At 38.6% G+C, this 12893-nt stretch overlaps 1 protein-coding gene across 3 annotated transcripts in view; it reads left to right on the top strand.

The window, feature by feature from the left end:
• LOC128701100 (neuronal calcium sensor 2) overlaps positions 1 to 12893 on the top strand; it is a 544015-nt gene that overhangs the window by 530704 nt on the left and 418 nt on the right. For all 3 annotated transcript variants that reach the window (XM_053794654.2, XM_053794653.2, XM_053794652.2), the window contains one exon: positions 9504 to 12893. This exon is cut by the window's right edge and continues 418 nt beyond it. In XM_053794654.2, the coding sequence (XP_053650629.1) occupies positions 9504 to 9686 (183 nt within the window). In that variant the 3' untranslated portion in view covers positions 9687 to 12893. The remainder of the gene's footprint in view (positions 1 to 9503) is intronic.

The following is a 12893-nucleotide window of genomic DNA, read 5'->3' as shown; positions in this document are numbered from 1 at the left end:
TTCCCAACAATTCCAGGAACAGCTTTTGAAAATTGACCACTGTCTGGAAAATCTTTCATCTCCTGCTCCCAACATCTTGCTCCTGGGGGATTTCAACCTGAGGCACCTAAAATGGAGGAATATAGTAAATAATGTTGTAGCAGAGAGAACACCAGGAGGCAGCTCAGATGAAAACTCGCACACACACGAGCTTTTAAATCTCGGCACCAAATTCACCTTAAACCAGCAGAGCCTACAAGATTGGAGAATATGCTGAACCTCATCTTCACTAACAATGATGATCTGATATGAAATGTCATCATATCAAAAACAACATACTCAGATCACAACATAATAGAGGTCCAGACATGTATGTGGGGAGCCCCATACTGACAAAATATGATCAGTCACGAGGGAGCCTTCACCAAATTCAACTTTAATAACAAAAACATAAGGTGGGACCAAGTAAACCAAGTCGTAAATGATATAAACTGGGAAGATAGACTAAGCAACATGGATCCTACCCTATGTCTAGAACAAATTAACTCTGTGGCACTTGAGGTATGCTCAAGGCATATTCCCTTAAGGAAAAGGAGATGTAAACTAGAAAGAGAAAGGCTCTCCGTGTACCGGCGAAGGCAAAGAATAACAGAGCGGCTACAAGAGGCCAATATATCTGCAATACGTAGGGAGATACTGGTCAAAGAAATAGCAAACATCGAACTAAAGTTAAAGGAATCTTACAGGAGTCAAACGCAAGAAGAACTAAAAGCTATAAATGAAATTGAAAGAAGCCCAAAATATTTCTTTTCTTATGCCAAATCGAAGTCTAGAACAACATCCAGTATTGGGCCCCTGCTTAAACGGGATGGGCCCTACACAGATGACAGCAAGGAAATGAGTGAGCTACTCAAGTCCCAATATGACTCGGTTTTTAGTGAGTATTGCGACCCCTGACTGGGTCACAATGTGTGTACATGTATATATCTCAATTTTAATGTATATTACCTGTTCATATAATTTCATATTGCTGATATTTGTGATATTAGCTAAACCATAAATATATTGCTTTATATTATTATTTGACTTAGCTATATTATTAGGTAGGATGTAACATTTACACCTTATTCTGTGCTCAGTGCTCGAGTGTGTTGAGTAGCTGCCCACATTGGCAAACTACCTTGATAACTGCCTCCTCGCTTGTTTAATTGCCGGCTTCTCTGTAGTTGCTGGGCAGGAGTAATCCATGGGAGAGTCGCGTGACCAGGGTGGCATGATCACACCAGGGTGAGGAGACTGCCTTGCCTTCCTCTCGCTCTCTCTGTAGCTGGTGCTGGTTCCAACAACACCTACCTCTCCAGCTCTCCCTTGCTGGCCCTTGTTGAAACATCTCTGTCACTCTCTTGTTGTTAGTTCGTGGTTTAGACTGTTCTGGTAGAGTATGTTTTCTGTGGTGAGACAAAACATGCTTCTCATAACTCTGTGTAACTCTGTTCACAGAACATAGCCTAGACTTAGTGATTTTTGACGTTTTACTGGATTGTGTGTCTCACTGGCACTCTAAAGTTATCTCAGGTTCTGAGCTGTAGCTTCTGACCTAATTTGTTCTGGTATCTGTGCACAGTCACAGTCAGGGATTTTGTTATGCTGAACTTAGATTCAGTATTAAGGGAGTTTTGTGACTTTTGTGGAGGATCTGCAGATGGTCCCCACTTAGGGTTGTTATTTGCTCTCCTTGTTCCTGACTCTGAGTTGCTGCTGCATTGTATATTGTTGTTCGGCGAATCGGTCATCTTACTGTTCAAGCAAGCTGTTCTGATCACAAGGTTGGTCAGGAAGATAGTTTATGTGAGGACATTTAGTCGGTCCCAGGTTCAGTCGAGTCAAGTCTTGAGACGTAGCGAACTACTTAGAGCACATACAGTGGACCCCCGGTTAACGATTTTAATCCGTGCAAGAGGGCTCATCGTTATGCGAAATAATCGTTATGCGAATGAATTTTCCCCATAAGAAATAATGGAAATAAAATTAATCCGTGCAAGACGCCCAAAAGTATGAAAAAAATTTTTTTTTACCACATGAAATGTTAATTTTAATACACACAAACTGAAAAAGGCATGCACAATTAAATGACACTTACTTTTATTGAAGATCTGGTGATGATTGATGGGATGGGAGGAGGGGAGAGAGTGTGTTAGTGTTTAGAAGGGGAATCCCCTTCCATTAGGACTTGAGGTAGTAAGTCCTTTTCTGGGGTTACTTCCCTTCTTCTTTTAATGCCACTAGGGCCAGCTTCAGAGTCACTGGACTTCTTTCGCACAAGATATCTGTCCATAGTGGCCTGTACCTCTCGTTCCTTTATGACTTGCCTAAAGTGTTTCACAACATTGTCAGTGTAATAATCACCAGCACGGCTTGCAATAGCTGTGTGAGGGTGATTTTCATCCATGAAGGTTTGCACTTCAAGCCACTTAGCACAGATTTCCTTTATCTTTGTAGTAGGCAACTTCTTCAATTTCTCTCTCCCCTCCTCTGAACCAGTTTCCTCAGGTCTGGCCTCTTGCTCTTGAAGTTGATCTATCAGCTCATCAGTGGTTAGTTCTTCATTGTCCTCCTCCACCAACTCTTCCACATCCTCCCCACTAACCTCCAACCCCAAGGACTTTCCCAATGCCACAATGGATTCCTCAACTGGCACAGGATTCTCAGGGTTAGCCTCAAACCCTTCAAAATCCCTTTTGTCTACACATTCTGGCCACAGTTTCTTCCAAGCAGAGTTCAAGGTCCTCTTTGTCACTTCCTCCCAAGCCTTACCTATAAGGTTTACACAATTGAGGATATTAAAGTGATCTCTCCAAAACTCTCTTAGAGTCAGTTGAGTTTCTGAGGTCATTACAAAACACCTTTCAAACAGAGCTTTTGTGTACAGTTTCTTGAAGTTGGAAATAACCTGCTGGTCCATGGGCTGCAGGAGAGGAGTGGTATTAGGAGGCAAAAACTTCACCTTAATGAAGCTCATGTCCCCATAAAGTCGCTCTGCCACGTCTGTAGGATGACCAGGGGCATTGTCTAACACCAGGAGGCACTTAAGTTCTAATTTCTTTTCAGTTAGGTAATTTTTCACATTGGGGGCAAATGCATGGTGTAACCAGTTATAGAAAAATTCCCTAGTGACCCATGCCTTACTGTTTGCCCTCCACAGCACACACAAATTATCCTTGAGGACATTCTTTTGCCTGAACGCTCTGGGAGTTTCAGAGTGATACACTAATAAAGGCTTCACTTTGCAATCACCAGTAGCATTGGCACACATCAACAAAGTAAGCCTGTCTTTCATAGGCTTATGTCCTGGGAGTGCCTTTTCCTCCTGAGTAATGTAGGTCCTGCTTGGCATTTTCTTCCAGAACAGGCCTGTTTCATCACAATTAAATACTTGTTCAGGTTTCAGTCCTTCAGTTTCTATGTACTCCTTGAATTCCTGCACATATTTTTCAGCCGCTTTGTGGTCCGAACTGGCAGCCTCACCATGCCTTATCACACTATGGATGCCACTACGCTTCTTAAATCTCTCAAACCAACCTTTGCTGGCCTTAAATTCACTCACATCATCACTAGTTGCAGGCATTTTTTTAATTAAATCCTCATGCAACTTCCTAGCCTTTTCACATATGATCGCTTGAGAGACGCTATCTCCTGCTATCTGTTTTTCATTTATCCACACCAATAAGAGTCTCTCAACATCTTCCATCACTTGCGATCTTTGTTTCGAAAACACAGTTGAACCTTTGGCAAGAACAGCTTCCTTGATTGTCTTTCTGGTGCCCACAATAGTAGCGATGGTTGATTGGGGTTTCTTGTACAGCTTGACTAGGTCGGCTATACGCACTCCACTTTCATACTTATCAATTATCTCTTTCTTCATCTCTATAGTAATTCTTACCCTTTGAGGTGTAGGGTTGGCACTAGAAGCTTTCTTGGGGCCCATGGTCACTTATTTTCCAGAAACAGCACCGAAAATACTGTAATAATACGAAATATTCCGAGTGTATGCTTGGATGTTACCGCGGAGGCTGGCTGGTAAACAATGGGACGGGGCGGCACATGTGAGGCTGGCTGAGGGCACATTGGACGCGTCTCGGACGAAAATCGGTATGCGGGTTTTTAATCGGTATGCGCGGCAAAAATTTTGCGATAAAAGTAATCGTTATGCGGAAAAATCGCTATGTGATGCCATCGTTATGCGGGGGTCCACTGTACATACATATGTACTCACTTGTATATATTAGTATTATGTTCTTAACCCTTTCAGGGTTTTCAACGTACTAGTATGGCTTACGCACCAGGGTTATTGACGTACTAGTATGCCTAAATTCTAGTGCCTTCAAATCTAGTGAGAGAAAGCTAGTAGGCCTATAGATGTAAGAATGGGTCTATGTTGTCAGTGTGCGCAGTATAAAAAAATCCTGCAGCACACAGTGCGTAATGAGAAAAAAAAACTTTGACCTTGTTTTTGGATTAAAACAGCGACTTTGCACTGTATTTTCATATGGTATTTATGGTTGTATTCTAGTTTTCCAGGTCTCATTTTATAGAATGGAAGACATATTACAGAAATTGACATGATTCTGACTGGTTTCACAATGAAAAGTACCTTGAAATTGAGCTCAAAATAGCAGAAATGTTCGATTTTTACCGAAGTTCAAAAGTAAACAAATCATGCCAAGCATCCAATATACGTCAACTGGTGAGTCTAATATTCTTTCACAAGTGCGCTGATATTATTTATACCATTTCTACACTAATGCAGTAGTCTGCATAACAGTAAATCTTCTATTTTTTGTAAGAATAAAAATTCAAAGTGGAAAGCAAAAGAAATATAAGAGGGGCCTGGGGATGTGTCTAACGAACAGAGAACTTGTTATTTTAGTGCCAGGAATGTCTTTCTTGTTTATTCTGGACCCTATTTGGAAATTGGCATCTTCTGAAATTTGTGTGAAAATGGCAAAATTGCCAATTTCTAACCACTTTATTGGGTAGTTCAAATTGGTAAATGGGTGGTTTCTTGTACTCATTCGATAGAAAAAATGGAGTTCTAGTGAAATAAATATGATTTTTGTTGACTAGTACACAGGAATTGGCCAAAAAAAAATAGGGCTCAAAGTGGGCGGAATCAAGACCGCTAACTTCGCGAGAGCATAATTCCGTAAGTTTTCCATCAAATTTCATACTTTTGGTGTCATTATGATCGGGAAAAGATTCTCTCTCATTTCACAAGATTTTTTTTTTTTTTTCCGAAAAATTTTCGACCCTGGGAACAAGCTTAGGAGAGGGCCTCTCGACCCTGAAAGGGTTAAATGCTGACATTGTACCAGACAGTACTTAAGAGCCATAAAGATATGATATGTGCCTTCAGCACAATAATAATGTATACGAGAGAAGTGTAGGAACTTGCATCCTATATTATATTAAATTAATTTACTTCGATATTGTCCACCTAGACAACTTTATCTTTATTAATAAACTTCTTAAATTTTATTTCTTTAGGTAGTTACCTATCAGTTGTAATCCTGAAGCACTATTGAATCTTGCTATTAAATTCTAATCGATAATTGGACCAGGATACTGACTACTTGTTACAAAAACCCAGTAACAGGCTGAATGCTAGAGGGGCAGTCCTTTCTAGTATTCACTGGAGATCTCTGTGCTTTTTAGATATCACGTTTTTTGTAACAATGGGCCACTAATCAGACTGAGAGTCGAAGACGTAATTGAATTTTTTATGAGAGAGAGAATTTGGTAGACACACACCTATCTGATATTATCCTGATGCCAAATGACATGCCCATGCACTCTGCTCCAGGCTCTGACTCGTGGAACTCTGTGTTCATCAAGAACTGCAAGAAGCCCCTATCATGTGCTTTTAATATCCTGTGGTGAGGAAGCATGGACACTGGGGTCATCCCACAGTTATTAAAAACAACAGACATAGCCCCACTCCACAAAGGGGGCAGTAAACCAATAACAAAGTACGTACTACAGACCGATAGTGCTAACGTCCCATATCATAAAAATCTTTGAAAGGGTTCTAAGAAGCAAGATCACCATCAATTACACAACCCAGGGTAGCATGGGTTTAGAGCAGGTGCTCCTGTCTGTCCCAACTACTGGACCACTATGACAAGGTCCTGGATGCTCTAGAAGACAAACAGAATGCAGATGTAATATACACAGACTTTGCAAAAGCCTTTGACAAGTGTGACCATGGTGTAATAGCGCACAAAATGCGTGATAGAGGAATACCAGGAAAAGTCGGTAGATGGATCTATAATTTCCTAACAAATAGAACATGAAGAGTAGTAGTCAACAGAGTAAAGTCTGAGGTGGCTATGGTGAAAAACTCTGTTCCACAAGGCACATTACTCGCCCCCATCTTGTTCCTCATCCTCATATTGGACATAGACAGGGATATAAGCCACAGCACCGTGTCTTCCTTTGCATATGACATCCAAATTTGCATGACAGTGTCCTCCATTAAAGACACTGCAAGACTCCAGGCAGACATCAATCAAATCTTTAAATAGGCTGCAGAAAACAATATGAAGTTCAGCGTTGAGAAATTTAAATTACTCCGATATGGGAAACGTGAGGAAATTGAAACTTCATTGAAGTATAAAACAAATTCCAACCACACAGTAGTGCGAAAAGCTAATGTCAAAGATCTGGGGGTGATCATGTCAGAGGATCTTGCCGTCAAGGACCATAACCTTGTATTAATCACATCTGCTAGAAAGATGACAGGATGGATAATGAGAATCTTCAAAACTAGGGATGTCAAGCCCAGGATGACACTCTTCAGGTCACTTGTTCTATCTAGGCTGGAATATTGCTGCACACTAACAGCACCTTTCAAGGCAGGTGAAATTGCCGACCTAGAAAATGTACAGAGAACCTTCACGGCACACATAACTGTGATAAACCACCTCAATTACTGGGAATGCTTGAAGTTCCTTAACCTGTACTCCCTAGAATGCAGGAGGGAGAGATACATGATTATATACACCTGGAAAATTCTAGAGGGACTAGTACCAAGCTTGCACACGAAAATCACTCCTTATGAAAGCAAAAGACTAGGTAGACGGTGCAACATCCCCCCAATGAAAAGTAGGGGTGCCACTGGCATGATAAGAGACAACACAATAAGTGTCAGGGGGCTCAAGACTGTTCAATTACCTCCTAGCATACTTCAGGGGGATTACCAATAGACCCCTGGCTATCTTCAAGCAGGCACTGGACAGGTACCTAAAGTCAGTACCTGACCAGCCGGGCTGTGGTTCGTACATTGGATTACATGCGGCCAGCAGTAACAACCTGGTTGATCAGGCCCTGAGCCACCATGAGGCCTGGTCACAGACCAGGCCGCAGGGACGTTGACCCCTGGAACTCTCTCCAGGTATAGTCGGAGGCCAGACTTTTTTTTTCCAATTGCCTGCTAAAACAGCTATTGCTGCTAGTGGCCTACAGGCCTACATAGTCATTGCATCCTGACTGATCTGGCATTGTTAGCAGCTATTGATCAAGCCTGCTCTTGTCAAATTCTACTTTCTGGAGTATTGCCAGCATCCAGTAATTTTGGATTGATAGGAGAGAGCAGGTAGGCACTTGTATACAGTACTGGGTACTGTTATGGAGTTTAAAAAATAAATATTTTTGGTGCTCTTCTGTCACACTTTGGCTGGCTTAATTTGCTTTCACCATAGTGATGTGTGGAACTTGTGTTACATATTTGTACTCTAATTCAGTAAAGCCTTGAGACACATACAAATACAGTTTTCAGTGTAGATGGTTCAGAGAACCAACAAGTTGATAAATTAGACACATGTGCAACACTTGGGTATCTTTAATGAGGAAACGTTTCTCCACATAGTGGCTTCATCAGTCTATACAAAGGAGAATGGTGAAGAATAGGAGATTGAGGTAATCAGTCCCTCAACTCAAGGCTGAGTCGAGGGACTGAAAGTCACTGTATGGCGAAACGTTTCCTCATTAAAGATACCCAAGTGTTGCACATGTGTCCAATTTATCAACAGTTTACAGTATATGTAACTTAATACAGCATTTTGCATACTTTGTAGCTTTCTCCTTGCTATTATTTATATGGTAGAAGACATGAACTTAAGTTCATGTCATTAATTCGATTTTAAAATTACTTTAACCCTTTAAGGGTCCAAGGCCAAAATCTGAAGTGGTGCCCCAGTGTCCAAGAATTTAAAAAAAAAAAAATTGTTATTTTTTCTTATGAAATGGTAGAGAATCTTTTTGTGAAGGTAATAAAACAAAAAGTATGAAATTTGATGGAAAATTGACGAAATTATGCTCTCGTGAATTTTGATGTGTCAGCGATATTTACGAATCGGCGATTTTGCCGACTTTGACTCCCATTTTAGGCCAATTACATTATTCCAGTCGACCAAATTCTTAGCTATTTCACTAGTATTACTTCTATTCTATCGATTGAGCACAAGAAATCGCCAAGTCAACCATTTCAAGTACAAAATAAAGTGACCGGAAATTGGTAATTTGGCCAATTTAACACAGTTCAAAATATTCCAATTTCAAAATAGGGTCCAGAATAAACAATGTAGGTATTCCTGGCACTAAACTAACATTTCCTCTGTTCATTAGTTATGTTTTGAGGCTTTACAAATAAATTCCATTTTGAATTTTTATTCACATAATGAATTTTTATTCACACCAAAAAATAGAAGATTTATTGTTATGCAATATTGTAATAATTGTATAAATATCATCACCACATTTGTGAATGTATATTAGACCCACCAGCTGGCGTGTATAAGACGTGTGAGGTCGTTTGTTTACTCTTGAACATCGGCAAAAATTTAACATTTCCGCCACTTTGAGCTCAGTTTCAAGCCATTTCCAGTGCTAACACCAATCAAAATTATCTCTATTTCTGTGATATGTCTTCCATTCTATCAAATGAGACCAAGAAATCACAAATACAACTATAAAAAACATACGAAAAAACACTGCAAAGTCGCTGTTTTAATCGAAAATCATGGTCTCAGCTTTTTTTCTCTCATTATACACAGTGTGCTGCAGGATTTGTTTTATGTGGTGCACACATACCACATAGATGTATTCTCTCATATCTAGGCCCAAATTTACCACTCACAGTTTATCAGAGTGAGCTGAGCTCATGACTCTACGGTTTGGACCCTGAACGTAAAACCGTAGATCTACGGGACGGACCCTGAAAGGGTTAATGGTTTTGAAGCAAGACTTGCATAGTAAAAAATTATATGCATATAAGGTCGTCCAGTAATTCTATATTTTACTACAGTAAGAAATTTTCAGTAAAATTAGACATTAACTCTGCTGGCTATCATATTTCTAGATACACCCATTTATTTCTGCCTGTCATGTTAAATAGCATTTTTTTGAAAAATGTATGGCAGCTTAATCAGTGGTGAAAATAGAAAACTAACAGTTTTTTCATTCTACAGGCCATCTACGACATGCTTGGCACCAATTCTGCTAGTCGTCCAGCTGACAGTGCAGAAGAGCGAGCAAAAGCTATTTTCTCAAAAATGGATGAAAACAATGATGGCAACCTAACTCAGGAAGAGTTCCTGAAAGGTTGCTTGCTAGACGAAGAACTCTCCAAGATGCTTACACCAGGAGCCTAATCTACTAATTTTACCTGAGGATAATATTCATACAACATCATAGACTAGCATGAAGCTACTACACTGGTGGCCAATCAAGGAGATGGTAGACAGCCTTCATTACAAACAATAACCATTAGTATCAATAGGAGAATTAGCAAGTTTTTAGCCATCTTGTGACAAACACCAAAGATTCAATGTTCACCATGTCGTCAGCCAATGTATGGTCCATACTAACAGTTAGGAAATTGAGCTGGTCTGAGCACTAGTCTTACACAAGTCATTATCATCGGAGCTGTTGACACTCCTTTGGGTTAGCTATGAAATGTTTGGGAAGTAATAGGAACACATGTTGTGATAGTTGTGGTGTATGTATGAGACAGAGTGGCTATTGAAGTGAAAGGTACCAAGAGAGATAATAGACCAGCTTTCCCATAAATATTTCATATATCAATATTTCCATGCATTTTGGTATCAGGGTGATAATGTTTGTATATTTTCTCTTTAGATTCTCCTAGGAACATTTTCTTAACATGATCATAAACAAAAAATGTGATCTGGCTCTGTATGTTTGTTAACAGAAAATTAATTTACATGTTCTAATGTTTATATTACAAGTGAGGTTTTTTTATTTTTCAATAAATAGGTAAATTACAGACTCTCGCATACATACACATATGAACTAAACACTGAAGACTGAATATTATGAGCATAGCTCTGCTTCTGTAACTACAAATAGGTAATCACAAAATAGGTTCTCTCTCTTTTTCTCACATGCACATACCTTCACAAAAGGGTAATGTCTCCCAAACATATACATGCATGCATGTGCACACATACAAATATACATGTACACATACAAAAACACTAATAATAATAAAATGCAAATAAATGTTAGCATACAGTAGCACGGGGTGCAGTTTAGTGAAAAATACATGAACAATAGCAGTGACTGTAGAAGTTTTGTCAGTGATTGTAGGTTGTAGATTATGTAGAAATTCTTCCTTAATTGTTAGTTGTGAGGTTTCATTGAGTGCACAGAAATAAGATATACCGAACCCTTTTGTCTGGTGTACAAGAAAAGTTACTTGCTATCATGTACTTTCCAGATTGTTAATTGTGATAGGGTCAGCAACAAAAAAAAGCATTCGGTGAGAAATAATTTTTGGTCAATTTTAGCTAAATAATTTGTAATTTAAAAGTTGCTGGCTTACTCACAGCTTGTGGTTTGAACACTGACCATTTATAGTACTAAGAATAAATGAACTGTTATAGGCCCATACAACGATCTGACATTTAATTTTTGTATTAATTTGTCATAAATCTTTGTCAGTAAATATTTCTACATTTCTGATGGTATATGCACTCATTAAGGCTTCTGTTACTGTGACTAGATTAAAAATAACGTACTGGCCCAATGGAGGTGGTTTTTCAAGGTAAATTTTCTTAGTGTTGATAGGAAAGTACTGTATGTCATTTCGAATACTTAAACATAGAAGTACAGATTTGTTGATTGTATCATTGCTGAGTGCTGAAGGCCACATTGAAATCTTCAACAATTTTGTTTCCCCTAAGCTCTATATGAGAGGCAGTGACCAACTGTATATAGCCACTAGCAACCATAATTATCTTTGCATCCTCAGCCTAGCAATTTTACCTCTACCTAGGACAACTTGACTCTCCTCTGAAGTACTTTGTACAGTACTGTCTCCATCAAATTAGGGGATCATGGTGAATAGAGCACTGGCAGGAGTCCACTTACAGTAACACAATTTTTTTACGTATATTTTACCATATTAGAATTTAAATGGACATTACATGGCAAATCTCCCATAAATCTATGAATCAAATGAAAATGCTGCATACTGTAAATATATATACAGGAATATAGGTTACAATTTATTTCTAGGAGTCAGTGTGACCTGTTGTGATTTTTTTGGATACTAGTTCAATGAAGGAAGAAGTATTTATAACCAACAGTTATATTAGGATAATTACAAATGATAAAGTAATTATCTAGTTAATAGAAATTTTAATATTATATTAGCCTAAGAGGCAACTTACCTATAGTTAACCATATTGATATAATATTCCAGTTATACATATACCGATATTTCTTCTACAGTGTATGTTCACTTATTTACATATGTAGCATGGTAATATTTTGGGCATTTACTACTCTTGAGGCCATAAAAGAAAAGAACGTTCTCAACAGTTCAACGACAGCTTGGCATGTCATAATGTTACGTTAAACCGACATAAACACACTTTCATCCCTTATCCACCAAACCTTTTGACAGTTCTTTGGCATGAGAGTACAGGTACAGCTACACAGGAAAATTACACTCACTCTTCAGCTGTGGTCCCTGCTGCCCTCATTTAATAAACTTCTTGTAATGTTAGCTGCTTATGTAGCCTGTGACTTACCTTTGACTAGTTTTGGGTATTCCCACAGCCTGTCCTGTGGTTAGATTTCCCTGGTTGAATAAGGATCACCACAGTTGGAGCTTTAATGTATTTAGTTAAATTTGATTGTATGCTTTCGTGGTCACATAGCTAAATTTTTACAGTGATAGCATTTCACCCCCCAAAAAAATCATTGCCTTCACTATTTACATAAAAGGTTTTTCTAATGCTTCATTGTATTGTATTGTATTGCATAAAATACAGTACTTGTTCCAATTTGTAAAAACTTTATACAGGTGCGTGTTTATTGTAATGCTAAATATTTTTTAGCAGTCTGCTTGTAGGTTTTACAACTTAAATAACACAAGCATTTCAAACAAAATTATATTTTATAACATAGTGCACGCTGTCAGTCCAAATAAGAAAATACAGTAATCTGTATTTAACGTAAAGATATGAATTTATACAGTAATGTGTCATAAAATGCAACGAAGTGCATATTTTTTGATTGTTGTATGTACAAAAGCATACACTATTTTATTTTTTAGTTTGCATTTACAGTATATATTTGTGTTTAAAGATAGCTCAGAAAGAAAAGACACCTCTTAAATATCACCAGAAAATGTATTTGAGAAATTATACCTTGTAGTGCAGCTGTTAGCACACTTGAGGGGACATGGGATCGAACCCTCCACTATGAGGCAAGAGATATATTGGCAGATCTCCTCTTGCTTGTTATATGCAGAAAATATATACCTGGGAGTCAGATGAATGTTGTGGGTTGCATCCTAGAGGAGGATTGAAAAAGGACTTGATTGAAGT

Source organism: Cherax quadricarinatus, chromosome 73 (genome assembly GCF_038502225.1).
Source record: "Cherax quadricarinatus isolate ZL_2023a chromosome 73, ASM3850222v1, whole genome shotgun sequence".
NCBI lineage: Eukaryota > Metazoa > Arthropoda > Malacostraca > Decapoda > Parastacidae > Cherax > Cherax quadricarinatus.
The sequence above is the reverse complement of the archived record's forward strand: the minus strand, read 5'-3'. Positions and strand labels throughout refer to the sequence as shown.